At 60.0% G+C, this 16,359-nt stretch overlaps 2 protein-coding genes across 8 annotated transcripts in view; one reads left to right on the top strand and one right to left on the bottom strand.

Moving 5' to 3' along the window:
* The first annotated feature begins 747 nt into the window (after nt 1-747).
* Nucleotides 748-7,426, top strand: GALK1 (galactokinase 1). Its single transcript, XM_055241937.2, has 8 exons — nt 748-1,024; nt 1,913-2,102; nt 2,560-2,679; nt 2,850-2,985; nt 3,113-3,294; nt 6,767-6,917; nt 6,993-7,155; nt 7,238-7,426. The coding sequence occupies exons 1-8, from the start codon at nt 770-772 to the stop codon at nt 7,307-7,309; spliced, it is 1,269 nt and encodes a 422-aa protein (XP_055097912.2). The 5' UTR covers nt 748-769; the 3' UTR covers nt 7,310-7,426.
* A 120-nt stretch (nt 7,427-7,546) lies between these two features.
* Nucleotides 7,547-16,359, bottom strand: part of ITGB4 (integrin subunit beta 4) — a 37,407-nt gene continuing 28,594 nt past the window's right edge. For 4 of the 7 annotated variants that reach the window (XM_055241934.2, XM_055241930.2, XM_063617071.1 and 1 more), the window contains exons 28-40: nt 15,455-15,612; nt 14,846-15,026; nt 14,599-14,736; nt 13,052-13,234; nt 12,831-12,962; nt 11,434-11,643; nt 10,583-10,822; nt 9,512-9,661; nt 8,746-8,934; nt 8,504-8,659; nt 8,257-8,421; nt 8,054-8,164; nt 7,547-7,948 (exon numbers count right to left, since the gene is read on the bottom strand). In XM_055241934.2, the coding sequence (XP_055097909.1) occupies nt 7,809-7,948; nt 8,054-8,164; nt 8,257-8,421; nt 8,504-8,659; nt 8,746-8,934; nt 9,512-9,661; nt 10,583-10,822; nt 11,434-11,643; nt 12,831-12,962; nt 13,052-13,234; nt 14,599-14,736; nt 14,846-15,026; nt 15,455-15,612 (2,153 nt within the window). In that variant the 3' untranslated portion in view covers nt 7,547-7,808. Of the gene's footprint in view, nt 7,949-8,053; nt 8,165-8,256; nt 8,422-8,503; nt 8,660-8,745; nt 8,935-9,511; nt 9,662-10,148; nt 10,308-10,582; nt 10,823-11,433; nt 11,644-12,830; nt 12,963-13,051; nt 13,235-14,598; nt 14,737-14,845; nt 15,027-15,454; nt 15,613-16,359 lie in introns of all 7 variants that reach the window. The other 3 variants (XM_055241936.2, XM_063617073.1, XM_063617072.1) reach the window with 2 other exon arrangements.

Genomic DNA, 16,359 nt, shown 5'->3' on the forward strand with positions numbered 1-16,359 from the left:
CGTCTTTTTTTTTTTTTTTTAGATGGAGTTTTGTTCTTGTTGCCCAGGCTGGAGTGCAATGGTGTGATCTCAGCTCACCGAAACCTCTGCCTCCCAGGTTCAAGTGATTCTCCTGCCTCACCCTCCCAAGTAGCTGGGATTACAGGCATAAGCCACCATGCCCAGCTAATTTTGTAATTTTTAGTAGAGATGGGGTTTCTCCATGTTGGTCAGGCTGGTCTCGAACTCCCGACCTCAGGTGATCCGCCCACCTTGGCCTCCCAAAGTGCTGGGATTACAGGCGTGAGCCACTGCGCCCGGCCCAAACTTGTCTGTCTTCATCTTTACTTATAGTGAGTGTCAGGTCATCCTCTTGGAGAACGGTGATCAGAGGCTGATGACCCCTCACAGCTGCTGGCCCTGGGGACCTAGGAGATCCCTTTGGGAATCCCAGGTCAACCGGGTGCCAGCTCCATTGCTCTGGCTGTGTGGGTGGTGGTGGGTGGTGAGGCACATAGAAAGTCACCAGCGCCAGGGAAGGGCAGCTCAGCCCAGAAATCCCAGTCATGCCAAGTGCCACTCAGGGCTATTCTCACTCTAGTGAGTGCCCATTGGTTTTTCCCGAAGTCCAGAGAGAAGGACACCATCGGGGGCGCTGTATCCCACCCGGCACCATTAGCCCCTGCCACCCGCCAGCCGGCAGCTGGATTCCCACGGGAGTTGCGGGTAGGGGCGGAACCGGCTGAGGTCTGGGGGCGGGGCGTCCGGGCGCGGGGCGGGGCTGGCGGGAATGTGCGCACCCCCGCGCGTGGCCCCGCCCGAGCATCCCGCGCCGACGGGGCTGTGCCGGAGCAGCTGTGCAGAGCTGCAGGCGCGCGTCATGGCTGCTTTGAGGCAGCCTCAGGTCGCGGAGCTGCTGGCCGAGGCCCGGCGAGCCTTCCGGGAGGAGTTCGGGGCCGAGCCCGAGCTGGCCGTGTCCGCGCCGGGCCGCGTCAACCTCATCGGGGAACACACGGACTACAACCAGGGCCTGGTGCTGCCTATGGTGAGGGGCTGCGCGGGGAGCCCCTAGCCCGCCGCCGCTTGTCCGGGCCGCCGAGGAGGGCGGGCCTCGGGGGCGCTGGGGGCGAGTTCTTCCCGCGGGAGATGTGGGGCGGGCAGCTGCGCCTGGAGCACCGACGCACGGAAGAGTCCCCGGGACGGGCTGTTCCCCACGTTGGAAGGGAGGAAGCGAGGAAGTGGCCGGGAGAGGGTGCGCGGCCGCCTCTTTGCTCAAGCCCGCCCTCTGGGGGCTGGGGCTCCTCGCCTTCAACCTGGGAGCATGTTCCCCTTAAACTGTGAGGCCCTGTGTGCCACGCATAAGGGGACACTCCGCGCCTCCGGCCACCGTGGGGCCCCAACCGCAGACCTGGGTGAACGTAGCCTTCTGGCCCAGCCCGTTCAATTTACAGAGGAGGAAACTGAGGCCTAGAGAGGCCCAGTGAATTGCTGGAGGTCACACAGCAAGTTCTTGGCGGGGCTGCGACTTGGGAGTGAGGACTCCAGCTTTCAGCATGGGGCGCTTTCCGCCCCATCTGCAGCTTGGGGAGTGCACAGGTACAGGGTGTCCAGAGCCACCCCCAAAATGTAAAGGCTTTGGAGCTCCAGTGATCTGTTTTCCCTTTGGGCTAGCTCTGCCCCTTGCCCCACAGCTCAGGGCAGAGTCCAGGTCTGTGCTCCAGCTGCAGCCGCTCCGCCCCTGAAGACCTAAGGGGGCAGGGCTCAAGCCCCCAAGGCCAGCTGGCCCTCAGGATCTTCCCTGCGAAGCTGAACCTGGAGGTTCAGAACCTGATGACTGTGGAGGCATCAGAACCTCGGCTGGAGGCGGTGTCATTGGAGGGGCTTGCTCCACCAGCTGGCAGAAGCCTCACGTACTGCTTGTCTCTCCTGCCAGGCTCTGGAGCTCGTTACGGTGCTGGTGGGCAGCCCCCGCAAGGATGGGCTGGTGTCTCTCCTCACCACCTCTGAGGGTGCCGATGAGCCCCAGCGACTGCAGTTTCCACTGCCTACAGCTCAGCGCTCGCTGGAGCCTGGGACTCCTCGGTGGGCCAACTATGTCAAGGGAGTGATTCAGTACTACCCAGGTATGGGGCGCAGGCCTGGGCCAAGTCCTCACTGATACTAGGAGTGCCACCTCACAGCCATAGAGCCCATTCATTTGTCTGATACACTGTGGGGAAGGCTTGCAGAGTGGAGCATCCCATTGTACAGATGAGGAAACTGATGCCCTCAGAAGGTCGGGAACTTGCCCTGGGTTTCCCATGACCTGATTGGAGGAGCCAGGATTCAAACCCCAGCCTTTTTTCCCTCCAGAGCCCTAAACCAGGAGGACAATTAGAAGTGTCCCAGCAACCTCAGAGGGTGGGAAAATGGATGGCAGTGGGTCACTTGGTCCAGCAGATTGGTGGCTTCTGACAACTGAGACACACACCCTAGAAACAGCTGCTAGGCCGTTGCTGCCCTTCCCACCAGGACACGTGCCCTTCCTGTGCCATCCTCCCAGGCAGCCCCTCTTACCATCACCTGTTCTTTCCCCTGCAGCTGCCCCCCTCCCTGGCTTCAGTGCAGTGGTGGTCAGCTCAGTGCCCCTGGGGGGTGGCCTGTCCAGCTCAGCATCCTTGGAAGTGGCCACGTACACCTTCCTCCAGCAGCTCTGTCCAGGTACCAGCTAGGCCCCAGCCCTGACCCAGCCCTCCTTCCCTGAGGTCCCCAGGTGGTCCCAGCTTCTACTATGCCTTATGGAGGGGGTGGTAGGGAATCTCTCTGGAGTGTCATTGGAGCCACTGCTGCTCCCACCAGCCCTAGCCTCCCCACCTCACCCTGTACTACAGACTCGGGCACAATAGCTGCCCGCGCCCAGGTGTGTCAGCAGGCCGAGCACAGCTTCGCAGGGATGCCCTGTGGCATCATGGACCAGTTCATCTCACTTATGGGACAGAAAGGCCACGCGCTGCTCATTGACTGCAGGTTGGGCTCGCTCCCCTCGCCCCCTTCCGCCCTGCACTCAGGAGCTCCTGGGTGGAATGTGCCCACTGCCTGGCGCAGCAAGCACACGCTTGGCCTCGTCATCTCCCCCATTGTAACTCCACCCCAGGTCCTTGGAGACAAGCCTGGTGCCACTCTCGGACCCCAAGCTGGCCGTGCTCATCACCAACTCTAATGTCCGCCACTCCCTGGGCTCCAGCGAGTACCCCGTGCGGCGGCGCCAGTGTGAAGAAGTGGCCCGGGCGCTGGGCAAGGAAAGCCTCCGGGAGGTACAACTGGAAGAGCTGGAGGGTGAGAACAGCCGGGGTGCTCTGTCCTGGAGGCGGCTGTGCTGCCTGCTGGTGCCTCAGTGTGGCCTTGACCCTGCCTGGGACCCCGATCTCCAGGGCCTTCTGCCATGCTCTCCCCAGTCCCTTCAAACACTGCAAACCCAGGGTTCCAATCTCAGCAGGGCTGCTTGAAATCCTAAAATGGTCTTATCTAATCAGAAAAATCATGTTTCCATTGTGGAAAATGTAGAAAAGTACAAAGTAGAAAATAATAAGCTATAAGGCCACTACCCAGAGATAGCCACTGCTGACATTTTCACATGTTTCCTTTCAGTATTTTTCCACATCTGTTTTCAAAGCTGAGTATATGTAATATATCATCACTTGCCCCCCTTCCGCCCCTTTATTTTTTAAGAGGCAGGGTCTCATCCTGTTGCCCAAGCTGGAGTGTAGTGGTGTGATCATAGCTTACTGCAAACTTGAACTCTTGGACTCAAGGGATCCTCCCAGCTCAGCCTTCCAAGTAGCTGAGATTACAGGTGTGCCACCGCGCCCGGCTAATTTTTATCTTTGTTTTTTTTTTTTTTTTTTGTTTTGTTTTGTTTTTTTTTGAGACAGAGTCTCGCTCTGTCACCCAGGCTGGAGTGCAGTGGCGCGATCTCGGCTCACTGCAAGCTCCGCCTCCCGGGTTCACGCCATTCTCCTGCCTCAGCCTCTCCGAGTAGCTGGGACTACAGGCACCCGCCACCACGCCCGGCTAATTTTTTGTATTTTTAGTAGAGACGGGGTTTCACCGTGGTCTCGATCTCCTGACCTCGTCATCCGCCCGCCTCGGCCTCCCAAAATGCTGGGACTACAAGCATGAGCCACCACGCCCGGCCATTTATTTATTTATTTTGAGACGGACTCTCGCTCTGTCACCCAGCCTGGAGTGCAGTGGCACGATCTCAGCTCACTGCAACCTCTGCCTCCCAGGTTCAAGTGATTCTCCTGCCTCAGCCTCCTGAGTAGCTGGGATTAAAGGCATGCACCACCACGCCTGGCTAATTTTTGTATTTTTAGTAGAGATGAGGTTTCACCATGTTGGTCGGGCTGGTCTTGAACTCCTGACCTCGTGATCTGCCCACCTCAGCCTCCCAAAGTACTGGGATTACAGGCATGAGCCACTGCGCCCGGCCATCTTTTTTTATTTCTTAAAGAGATGGGTTGTGCTATGTTGCCCAGGCTGGACCTGAACTCTTGGGCTCAAGTAATCTTCTCACCTAGTCTCCTGGGTAGCTGCAACTAAAGGCACCCGGTTTATCTGCATTCTCTTTTTTTTCTTTGAGACTGAGTCTTGCTCTGTAGCCCAGGCTGGAGCACAGTGGCGTGATCTCGGCTCACTGCAACCTCCGTCTTCAGGGTTCAAGCAATTCTCCTGCCTCAGCCTCTGGAGTGGCTGGGACTACAGACGTGTGCCACCATAGCCAGCTAATTTTTTTTTTTGTATTTTTAGTAGAGACTGGGTTTCACTGTATTGGCCAGGCTGGTCTTGGACTCCTGACCTCAAGTGATCCGCCTGCCTTGGCCTCCCAAAGTGCTGGAATTACAGGCACAGGCATGAGCCACTACGCCTGGCCTATCTGCATTCTCTTAATAGTTTCTTAGGAATGGATTCTTAGGAGTAGGATTACAGAGTCAAGAGACACAAGTATTGTAGGCTGGGTGCGGTGGCTCACGCCTGTGCCTGTAATCCCAGCACTGTAGGAGGCCAAGGCGGGCAGATTGATTGAGCTCAGGAATTCGAGACCAGCCTGGGCAACATGGCGAAACCCCATCTCTAAAAAAATACAAAAATTAGCCAGGCGTGGTGGTGTGTGCCTGTAGTCCTGGCTACTTAGGAGGCTGGGGTGGGAGGATCGCTTGAGCCCAGGAGGTTGAGACTGCAGTGAGCTGTGATTGCACCATGGCACTCCAGCCTGGGCCTCAGAGTGAGACCCTGTCTCCAAAACAAAAAAGATACAGGTATCCTTAAGGCTCCTGCTACACATGGCCAGGAAGTTAGTCTACTGGACAGTTTTAAGGTCATTATCAATATTATCTCATTTAATTCCCCCCAAAACTCTGTAAAGCACATTCTGTTATCATAGTTGTCATATTTTTGATGGGGGAATCTAAAGTGAGAGGCAGTGCTGGGATCTGAACCCTATCTGGAGAGATTAGCTCCAAGGCCCATGCTCTTGACTGCCTGGCCGTGCTGCCCACACTGAGTCAGTGTAGGTGTGTCTACCTCAGGGACACTAGACAGCTCCGAGGGACCTCCCTGTCCTTCTCCTTTGTGAACTGTGTCACGTTCTCCAGAGTAGCGCTCAGACCTGTCCTGCCTGCTCTGTGCAGATGTCCTTGGCCAAGGTTTTCACACTGGAACAAGTTGGTCCCTCCTCCCCCGCCCCAAGCCTGTCCTTGCCCCTCCTCCATGTCTCCTTCTGCCTAGGAGCAGCTCACCCTGCCTCCTCCAGAGTCCTGCCCTAGAAGCCGCAATCCCTCTCCTTCCATTCCCTGCCTGGCTGCCTGGCTCCTTCCCTCAGCCTCCAAGACATGCTCAGTTTTCTTCCCTCCTAAAGCACTGCCCACTGTCTCATTTCCATTCATTTCTTTCTTTCCTTTTTTCTTTTTTTTTTTTTTTTGAGAGGGAGCCTCACTCTGTCACCCAGGCTGGAGTGCAGTGGCATGATCTCCACTCACTGCAACCTCCACCTCCCAGGTTCAAGCAATTCTCCTGCCTCAGCCTCCTGAGTAGCTGGGATTACAGGCGCCTGCCATGATGCCCGGCTAATTTTTGTATTTTTAGTAGAGATGGGGTTTCGCCATGTTGGCCAGGCTGGTCTCGAGCTCCTGACCTCAGGCAATCTGCCCGCCTCGGCTTCCCAAAGTGCTGGGATTACAGGCGTGAGCCACCGCACCTGCCCATTCATTTCTCAGTCCTTTGAATCTATTTGCCCCTCTATCCTGCCACGCCACCTACCCTAACAACCTTCCCCCTTAAACCAGCGGGTTTGGCCGGGCGCAGTACACTGAGTCAATACTGGTACTGACCCAGGTACCCCTCCAGCCTCAGCTGCAGCCAGGTGGGACAGCCTGCTGGTCCCTGGCTGCTCCTGTCCCCTCTTCTGGAGCCCCAGCCCTGGAGGCTCCATGTGGCTCAGCAGAATTTCTTCTCCTCCTGCTCTGTGGTGGCCTCTTGAGGGCAGCACTCAGCTTGGAAAGCATGGAGTGTTTCAACCCTCACTGCTCCCTGAAGGACCAAGGTGTCCCATTTTACAGTCAGGGGAGGAGGCACTGTGATAAAGGGGCTCTTCAGACCCACGTCTGAGACAGCCAGGCTGCCCCGCCCCCGCGGCCTCCCACCCTTCACTGTCCAGCCAGGGCCACTGCCATCACCGCCTGCTGGTCCTCACAGGCGTCGGGGCCCCAGGCAGTGAGAAGGCGGCTGCTGACTCCTTTTTCCTCCCCAGCTGCCAGGGACCTGGTGAGCAAAGAGGGCTTCCGGCGGGCCCAGCACGTGGTGGGGGAGATTCAGCGCACGGCCCAGGCAGCGGCCGCCCTGAGACGTGGCGACTACAGAGCCTTTGGCCGCCTCATGGTGGAGAGCCACCGCTCACTCAGGTGAGGCCCTCGGCGCCCCGCTCCTGCCGGGCACAGGCCGGCCCCAGGCCCACCCCTTCGATATCCTCTCTGCAGAGATGACTATGAGGTGAGCTGCCCGGAGCTGGACCAGCTGGTGGAGGCTGCGCTTGCTGTGCCTGGGGTTTATGGCAGCCGCATGACCGGCGGTGGCTTCGGTGGCTGCACGGTGACACTGCTGGAGGCCTCCGCTGCTCCCCACGCCATGTGGCACATCCAGGTGGGTGGGCACCAGGGCCTGGGTGGGCAGGAGCGGCAGCTTCCTGGGGCCCTGCCACTCACCCCTAGCCCGCCTCTCACAGGAGCACTACAGCGGGACTGCCACCTTCTACCTCTCTCAAGCAGCCGATGGAGCCAAGGTGCTGCCCTTGTGAGGCGCCCCCAGGACAGCACACGGTGAGGGTGCGGGGCCTGCAGGCCAGTCCCACGGCTCTGTGCCCAGTGCCGTCTTCCATATCTGGGTGCTCAATAAACTTCTGCCTCCAACATGGTACCTGCCTCCTCTAGAGGTGGCTGTATGCTTGGGTGTCAGAGAATGGGGGATGTCAGAACCGCTCCCCTACCCTAGGGGAGCACCTCTCAGGCCCCAGAAGAATGTGCAAGGCAGGGCCTAGCAGTAGCAAAACCATTTATTAAGTGCAGAACAAAGGCTGGGTCCTTGTGCTGCTCCCAGCTTTTGGTTACAAATAGGTTTGGGCCCACAGAGCGGGGACCTTGCCCGCTTCATGCCTCCCAGGAGACACCTAGCCCCTGCTCTGTGCATGCGGGTGGGCTGGGTCCCCAGGGGTGCAAGGATGGAGTAGCTGAGGAGGCTCCGGGAGAGGAGTCGGGAGGACGCCTAGCGGGACGTGGCGGGGGTGGGGCAGGGTGGGGTCAGGTTTGGAAGAACTGTTGGTCCACCTGGGTGCTGAGGGTTCCGCTGGTAGTCAGCGTCCGGCTCACAAACTCCTGGGTCACATGCCGGGTGAGGGAGCCGCCCGCCTCCAGGTGCTGGGCCCCCAGGGTCAGCCCATCTGTGGAGGAGGAGGCATTAGATGACCTGGCTTGGGGTCTGCCCTTCTCCCTCTGCTAGCTCCCTGTCCTGGGAGAGCCGGGATCCCCTAGCCCTCAGTGCTCACCCACTAGGAAGGGCTCGGTGGCGCTGGTGTGGGTGGTGGTGATGCTGCTGTACCCGCTTTGCAGCGGGTGCTGGAAGAGCCCGGCGTGGCTGCCCAGCTGCGGGAAGGGGCCTGGGGTGGGCAGATCAGCTGGTCAGAGGGTGGTGCCAGGAGAAGGCACGGCCCGAGGAGGGGTGGGGGTGAAGGAAAGGACCGGTGCCTACCTCCATCCTGGGATTCTATGGTGATGATGCCCTCGCGCTCTGGCCCGAAGCCCTCAGTGGTCCTGGCCTGCACCTTGAACTTGTAGGGCACATTCTCGCTGAGGCCCGGCACGGTCAGCCTGCTCTCGGGGCTATCTCCATCCACCCGGAATGTAGTGGCTGGCCCTGAGCAGGGAAGATGCCTTCAGCCTCTGTGGCCCCTCTCTACCCCTCCCCTGGCCACTCCTGTCCCCGGGGTGGGCAGCACCTCCTCCTTGGGCCATCTCACAGGTCACCAGGTAGCCAACGATATCCCCATTGGGCCTCCGTGGCCGCTCCCAGCTCAGCTGCAGCGAGTCTGGGCTCAGGGCAGTGAACACCAGCGGGCCTGGGGCACTGGGAGTGCTCAAAGTGAAGGCGGAGCCTGGGGGCAGTAGAGGAAGAGCATCAGTGTGTGGGTGGGTGGTGGGCATGATGGGGGCAGCTGTGGGGCTGGGGGAGGCAACTCACCTGGCAGGGGACAGAGTGGGCTCTGCGGGTGCACCTGGGATTCAATGGTGATGACACCCTCACGCTCTCGGCCCCAGCCCTCCTGGCTCTGGGCCCGCACGCGGAACACATAGGAGTGGTTGGGCAGGAGGTCTTCCACCACCACCGAGGTCTGGGCAGGGTTGGGGATGTTGAGCCGATGCAGCTCGCCTGGGGCGTCAGGTAGGGGCAGACAGTAGTGCAGTGTTACTTCCACCCCTGGCCTGATCCCCCTCTTCCCTAAGCTGCCATCGAGACCTGGTTATCACCCACCCAGGACTAGCTGTGGTTTGGGTACAGGTTGGGTACAGTATGGTATGGCTGGTTGTTCAGGTTGTGTACTATACAAGAGTGGAGCCTGTAATCCCACTCATGTCTGGGCAAAATCCTGCATCCTGGTCATGCTGCTTTGACTGTGCCTGCCCAGGGAAGTGCCACTTCCTCATTCCCCCAAAGGCATCTCAGGCCAGCAGAGGCCCTAGGATCCCAGCCCAAAGAGGCCTTGTTAGGCAAAACCTAGCAGAGAATGACCAGGAGAGAGGCCCAGGGAGGTGGGTGAGACCTCAGAAGAGGGGAGGCAAAGAAATGGGGTGGAGAATGGGGTGGGAGACCCTCTCAGGCTGGATGGGGGCTTTAGCGCTCAAGGGACTTGGGTGGGTTCCTGACACAGCCGAGGTGCCCTATGTGTCACACTGGGGCCAGGCCTTGCAGGGCTGCACCCCGCAGCCTGGCAGCCACCATGCCTCACCGCCGTTCAGCAGCTGATACTCCACGCTGTAGCCCTGCAGCGGCCGCTCGCACCGCGGCTCCTGCCAGCTCACTCTGACAGACGTGGGCCCCAGGGCAGAGAACACCAGGCGGGTGGGCGTGTCGGGCACACCAGCAGTCAGGCGAGAGTCTGGGGACAGGAGGCCGCAGTCAGCCAGAGATGCAGGGGCTAGGGTCTCAGTGGGAGTCACTGTGCTGCCCCCTGACCTCCCTCCCTCAGCTGGCATGTCTACACTGACCACTGGCTGGACAACTCACTCACCCTGCAACAGCCTGTCCAGGCTGCCCAGCACCTACTGCACATCCTCCAGGAGGGTGCAGGCCCTGCTTGTGCCAAGAGAGGGTGAGCCCCGTGAGTCTGCCAGCCCCACCCCCTCAACTGCTTAGCTGGCCTGGCCCCTCTCCTGCCCCAGCCCCAGCTCCGCCCCCTGGAAGGGCAGAGGCAGAATTAGGCATCAGCACTGATGGTAGGGCAGGTGGTTAGGGCCCGTGGGCAGGCGGGGGTCCTGTGGATGGAATGGAGGGGAAGCAGTGGGCACAGCTGGTGGCTGCTATGGTGGCTGGATGACAGATGGAGCAGGACAGCTGTGGAGACAGGATGGCCACCCCTGTACTACCTGGGCCCCAGGAGGGGGCTGCTGGCCTCCCAGCCAGGATTATAGAGTCTTGTGGGCCCCTGGAAGGGGGAAACCCTTTCATCTGAGCCCGACTCCGGGACCCCAGGGCCCAGGACAGCGGAAGCCTGCTCCTCCCGTGTTCCCAGATGGGAGGGAGGCCTAGGGCATGACAAAACAAGAGTGTGAGGAGCAGGGAGTGTGTATGCATAAGTGTGCGTGTGTGCATGCATGTGTGTGTGTGCATCTGTGTGTGTGTGCATGCATGTGTGTGTGCATGTGTGTGCATGAATGTGTGTGCGCATGTGCATGCGTGTGTGTGCATGCATGTGTGTATGTTGGAGAATGGGCGGTGGGGACAGCAGACAGAAGCCCGAGGCTCCAGGAGCTGGAGGAGAGGGTTAGTGCGAGAGGCAGGGTTGGCTGAGGTCACTCACCGTGGGAGGAGACGGAGGTGAGGGTGGAGTACTCCCTGGGCAGTGTGGTTGAGTGTGAGTGTTCCGAGCGGGTCAGCGAGTTGTAGTCCCGTGTGAGGGTGGAGGATGTGCTTAGCATGCGGTGGGGCACGTGTGGGCTCAGGTGGGTGCCATAGGCAGCAGCACTGGTTGTGGTCATCCTGTGCAGGGAGTTGGCGCTGCCCGGGAAGGCAAAGTCCATCCGGCCATTCACCAGGTGCTCTGCGGGGGGAGAGCAGGGTCCCTTGGTCAGGCCTGCCCCAGACCCGGGCCCCGTGGGGCAGGCTGGGCCCTGCACATTCCTGGTCACCCACCCTCTGGGTGGCTTTTGCTTAAATACAACCAGTTTCCCTCAAACCACTAGGGACAGAGGCCCTCTGTCCCTGGAGGAGCCCAAGGGCCACCCAGGCTTCCACAGCCCATGTCCTCTGGCCGGCCACTATATTGGTGTGAGCACTGCCGACCCTGGCGGTGGCCCCCCTGCAGTCAGCCCTGCCCTGGGGAGATCCCGAAGCCTTCCCTCCTGTCCTTTGAGGCCCCTGAGGGGTCTACTTGGGTGCCAGGGTCCGCTTCCCGGGCAGACTTCTGAATTTGCACCCCCCGGCCAGGCAGGCACCATAAGGGCCCAAGCGCCTGCCTCACGTGTACCCTGGCACTGGGCCCTGGCACTGGGCCCTGCCTCTGAGCAGCTATGCTCCCAGCAGCCAAGGCCCCGGCCTGGCTGAAACTGGGGCCCCCGAGGCAGCGCAGACGCCCACCCCAGGCCCCCAGGCCCCCGGGCGCGAGTGAGGCTGGGTGGGCGCGGATCGGGGCGCGGCGGGTGAGCCTGTCACCTCCGGGGGGCCCGGGTGTCGCACTGCGGGGAAAGCTGCCGCCCTTCCCGCCCGCGCCGCCGTCGTCCGGGGGCCCGTGGGGCGCCTCGGCGTCGGAGGAGCGCCCGCTGCTGGCCGACAGGCGCGGGATGAGCTCCGGGGGCAGCCGCCACGTGACGCGCCGCAGGTCCAGCTCCTCCCCCAGCAGGGGCTCGAACTTCCAGCCGCAGCCTTGGGAACAACGAAGGGCCGCGTTGGCACCGCCGGGGGGCGCCGGGCCGAGCAGGGCCAGGTGGGGGAAGGCCGGAGGCGCTGCGAGGGGAGCCCGTCTCCAGCTCCCGGGAACCCGGGGTGTGTGCTGGGGGCGGGGGCAGATGCGCACGGCCGGATCGGGAAGGCCCGCGGCAGGTTTGAAACCCTCGCGCGGCTGGAGTCTTTCCAGATGAGCGAGTGCAGCCTTGGCACAGCTGGGGAGGAGAGACCCCCGGACCCGCCAGGAGACCTGGGGGAAGTCTGGGCTCTGTCACCAGCTGTGAGGTCTCCCTTGCTTTACTTAACCTCTCCGAGACTCAGTTTCCCGTTTGTACAATGGAGAGAGGAATCTTGCCCCTGCCTGCCTCCCAGGGACCGTTCCGCAAGCCACCGAGCGCTTCGCAGGTAGTGTTAGAAGCAGCTGAGCTGGGGTTCCAGAGTCACACCAGCTGCGCTCCACCTGAACCCCTCAAAATGGCTCCTGAAGCCCAAGCTGAGCCCCGTGGGGGCCAGTATGTGTTCACCGGGGGCAGCCTGAGGCATAGGCAGGGATGGAAGAAAATACAAATGATATACGTGCCCCAGAGGTTTTTCCACTCATGGTACTGTGTGATTGGCATCCCATTATACAGAGCAGAAAACTGAGGCACGGAAAGGATAAGTGATTCATCTGATGTCCCACAGGTGGAGCCAGAGCTGACACTGAGCACTCAGGAGGCCCAGCTAAGGGCTCCGCACCACTTTGTGCTGGGAATCAAGGAGGAAGGACAGAGCTGTTGGGGGGGTGTTCTTGTCTCCTTGGCTCCCCTACCCCTGCCAGGTGGCCGCCTGGTGGCTGCCCAGGGCTCCTGGGCCAGGCCTCCCCCGGGGGGTGGCCTGAGTGTCCTGTGTGCATGGCACAGCTGGTGAACCTTCAAGTTGTGAAGCTGTGTTTCTTCGTGGTCCCGTGGGCATGAACTCATGTGCGCTTGCACAAGGCTGTGTCTGTCCCCCAGGCACTGGTTCCTGTGCCCCATGCACAGATGTGCACACCATTGCATTTGTCCAAGGCTGTCTTAACCTCCATGTCCTCTAGTTGCTGGCCCCTTTGCCCTCTCTGGACCCAGTGGACTCACTCTGTACCCAAGACCCCCTGGGACTCTTGTGGGTCCCAGGTCTCCACTCACCAGTGTCATCGGAGACGCTGGGCCTCTGGCTGCCAGATGGAGAGCGTAGAACGTCATCGCTGTACATAAGGAAGCTGTCGTAGTCCTCCCCACTCTGGGCGTCCACGATAGGGATGTCAGGGATGATGGGGACTGCAGGGCGGGGGAGTGAGCCAGGGCCCCGGCTGCTGCCCTCTGTCCCCCTACCCGGTCTGCCCCGCACCTCCCTGCCCACCACTCACTGGACATGGGCCTCTTGGGCTGGGTGGCCAGGTTGATGATGGCCTCCCGCTCGGGCCCCCAGCCGGCCCCGTTGCGCGCCTTCACCGTGTAGCGGTAGGGCTGGGACTCCCGAAGGTTCTCAATGAGCAGCATCCGGTTCTTAGGGTTGTCAACCAGCACCTTCTTCATGGGCCCGATAGGTCCTGGGGCAGAGAGAGTGCTTCAGAGGGTCACCCAGGTCCCAGCCTGGTCCCAACACCACCCCTGAGACAGCAGGACAGCCGTGCATCCCCTGGATGGCACCCAGGGGCTGGGGAAGCAAGGCAAAGCCAGCCACTGCTGAATTGCCACCTGCAGAGCCCTGAGCATCAGCATGACTGGCGTGGACATGTGTCACCAGTCCTCCAAGGGACTCTGCTGAGTAAGTGGCAGAGCCAGGGCTGGACTCAAGTTGGCCTTGATGTCACCTCTACCCATATATCCACGGTGCCTCCACACAAGGCAAGGACACACATAGGGGGTTGCCCACCCCTGCCTCCCTTCCAGGACTGGAGAAATAACTGTTCTGCTAGGCACTCTAATCTCGGGCTGCTAGACAAAATACTGTATAAAATAATCCTTTTTGTTTATTTATTTATTTTTAGATGGAGTCTGGCTCTGTCACCCAGTCTGGAGTGCAGTAACACGATCTCGGTTCACTGCAACCTGAGCCTTCTGGGTTCGAGTGATTCTCCTGACTAGCTGGGACTACAGGCATGAGCCACCATGCCTGGCTAATTTTTAGTAGAAACGGTTTCACCATGTTAGCCAGGCTGGTCTTGAACTCCTGACCTCAAGCAGTCCACCTGCCTTGGCCTCTCAATGTACAAAATAATCTTTTAAAGTGCTATCTGAGGCCGGGCGCAGTGGCTCACGCCTGTAATCCCAGCACTTTGGGAGGCCGAGGCGGGTGGATCACGAGGTCAGGAGATCGAGACCATGGTGAAACCCCGTCTCTACTAAAAAAAAAATACAAAAAATTAGCTGGGCGCGGTGGTGGGCGCCTGTAGTCCCAGCTACTCGGGAGGATGAGGCAGGAGAATGGCGTGAACCTGGGAGGCGGAGCTTGCAGTGAGCCGAGACTGCGCCACTGCACTCCAGCCTGGGCGACAGCAGGGAGACTCCGTCTCAAAAAAAATAAAAAAATAAATAAAGTGCTATCTGAAATTCAGAGCCTCCTGTATTTCTGTTTGCTAAATCCAGTAACTTTCCCCTTGCCCTAAGAAAACCACGCACTTGTGAGCTCCCTGGTTACCTGCATGGGGAGGGATACCCCTGGGCCTGTGACCCCACTCCACATAGGTAACCACCCACCCTGCAACCTTCTGGGTTTGGTCTTAGAATGCAGCCCAGCCCAAATCTGGCCAAAACCCTAAAGATGCCTCAGGCTTATCTGCTGACCAGGAGGAAGGCCTCGAGTGCCCTGCACAGCAGGTCCAGGGAGTGACCCAGAGCTCCCTCCAGCTTTGTCCCCTCCCCTTCTGTGGCTGTTCTCCCTGCGGGCAGGAAGGAAGGATCTGGTTCTTACGGTTGTCGTCGTTGACGAGGCCATAGCAGACCTCGTAGGCTGTGATCTCGCCGTTGGTCTCAGCCGGCTCAGCCCAGCTCAGCTGGGTCACCGTGGAGGAGACGACATTGAAGGCCAGACGCCCTGGCTCGCTGGGCACTAGGGAGCGGGGGATACAGGAAGAGTGCTGTCAGTGGCGGAGGGAGGGCTGGGCATGCTGGCATCAGGGCAGCCAGGGGACAAATGGACAGACATGGCGAGGCCTCACCTTCCTGGTGGGTGCGGCAGGACACCAGGGAGCTGTAGGGTCCCTCGCCCTGAGCCCCGTAGGCGCACACCTTCATCTCATAGTCGCAATACGGGTACAGGTTGGTGAGCTCCACTGAGGGCACCTTGCTGTCGAGCAGGTGGGCTTCGGACTCGGAGTCACCCTGAATCCAGTACTTTACCTACCCCCAGGGACAGGGGTCCTGGTCAGCAGGGAGCAGCAGGCACCCAAGCTGCCTGTCCTCCGCTGACCTCTGCCCTGACTGTCCTCTTTACACAGATGAGAGACACTGAGCCCTGAGAGAGGGGCTGAGAGATCTGCCATGTGCACACATCAGGACTGGGGCAGAGCAGGTGGGGGTGTCTCCCATGCAGGGGTGGGAGGGGGCCCCATTCCAGGAAGGAGGGCAAATGTCTGATAAACTTAGGAATGGGTCTTCCCTCTTCCCCAGCACAGAAACTCAGACCGGGTTTCCCTCTGACCACCTGTGCCAGGTTCCACTGTCTGCTCTCTCTCAGGGGGCCCTGGCCTTGGACGGCCCACCTCTTCTGTGAGTGCTGGTGCCAGACCACCCATCCACCTGTCACGGCCCTCAGTCCCCCACCTTACCCTGTACCCCATTGGCTTGCCAGAAGGGGGCAGCCAGTTGAAATGGATTTTCCTGGACCCAGCGGCCTTAGCGTTGGGGTTCTGCGGGGCGCCCAGGTCGCCGTGAGGGGGTGGCTGTGATGACACCATCTGCCTTGTGAAGCTCCGGTCCAGTTCATCTAATGGGTCAGGTCGGGGAAGGGCAACCACTCAGATCCCCCTTCGCCACCAGGGGGCGCCAGAGACCCACTGAAACACCCAGGGCGCTCTGCCCAGCGCATTCAATTCAGACCTGCGCACCCGCATCTCTGGAGACCTGGTGCCCCATTGCTGCCACATAGAGCATCCTGCCAAGCTTGGCAGAGGACCCAGGAGGGTCTCTGGAGGAATAGGAGGAGGAGGGAGTTGGTCTGCCCCTTTCTCCCTTGGCAGCTCAGGGAACATTCCACATGAGAACATTTGCTCCCCGCCCCATCTCCACACCGTACCCCGAGTATCTCCCTCCTCTCACATCTTCCCGGCAGGCCTTCTCCCAGCGGGGAGGCTGAGGGCTGATAGGAACTAACTGGCCCACTCCTTCCACAAGCACCTACATATTAGTTGGAACTGAGGCTGAAGCCAAAGGGCCAGGGTCTGATGGGAGAATTCCTGTTGTGTGGTGGCAACATGGTCTCAGCCTCTCTGGCTGTAGGGTTGCCAGATAAAATGCAGGATGTCTAGCTACGTTTGAATTTCAGATGAACAACAAGATTATTTTTTGTTGGGGGACAGGGTCTCATTCCATGGCCCAGGTGCTGTGCAGTGGTGCGATCACAGCTTGCGGCGGCCCAGACCCCCTGGGCTCAAGTGATCCTCACCTCAGTCTCCTGAATAGCTGGGACTCCAGGTGCACACCACTATGCCAAGCTAATTTGTTTATTTTTTGT

Source organism: Symphalangus syndactylus, chromosome 14, assembly GCF_028878055.3.
Source record: "Symphalangus syndactylus isolate Jambi chromosome 14, NHGRI_mSymSyn1-v2.1_pri, whole genome shotgun sequence".
Lineage (NCBI taxonomy): Eukaryota > Metazoa > Chordata > Mammalia > Primates > Hylobatidae > Symphalangus > Symphalangus syndactylus.

Excerpts from the sequence above, each read along its gene's own strand:
- GALK1 (XM_055241937.2), top strand. The coding sequence starts at position 770 with ATGTGCGCACCCCCGCGCGTGGCCCCGCCCGAGCATCCCGCGCCGACG. Across the intron at positions 2,986-3,112 it reads GCGCTGCTCATTGACTGCAG|GTCCTTGGAGACAAGCCTGG; the intron begins GTTGGGCTCGCT and ends ACTCCACCCCAG. Across the intron at positions 3,295-6,766 it reads ACAACTGGAAGAGCTGGAGG|CTGCCAGGGACCTGGTGAGC; the intron begins GTGAGAACAGCC and ends TTTCCTCCCCAG.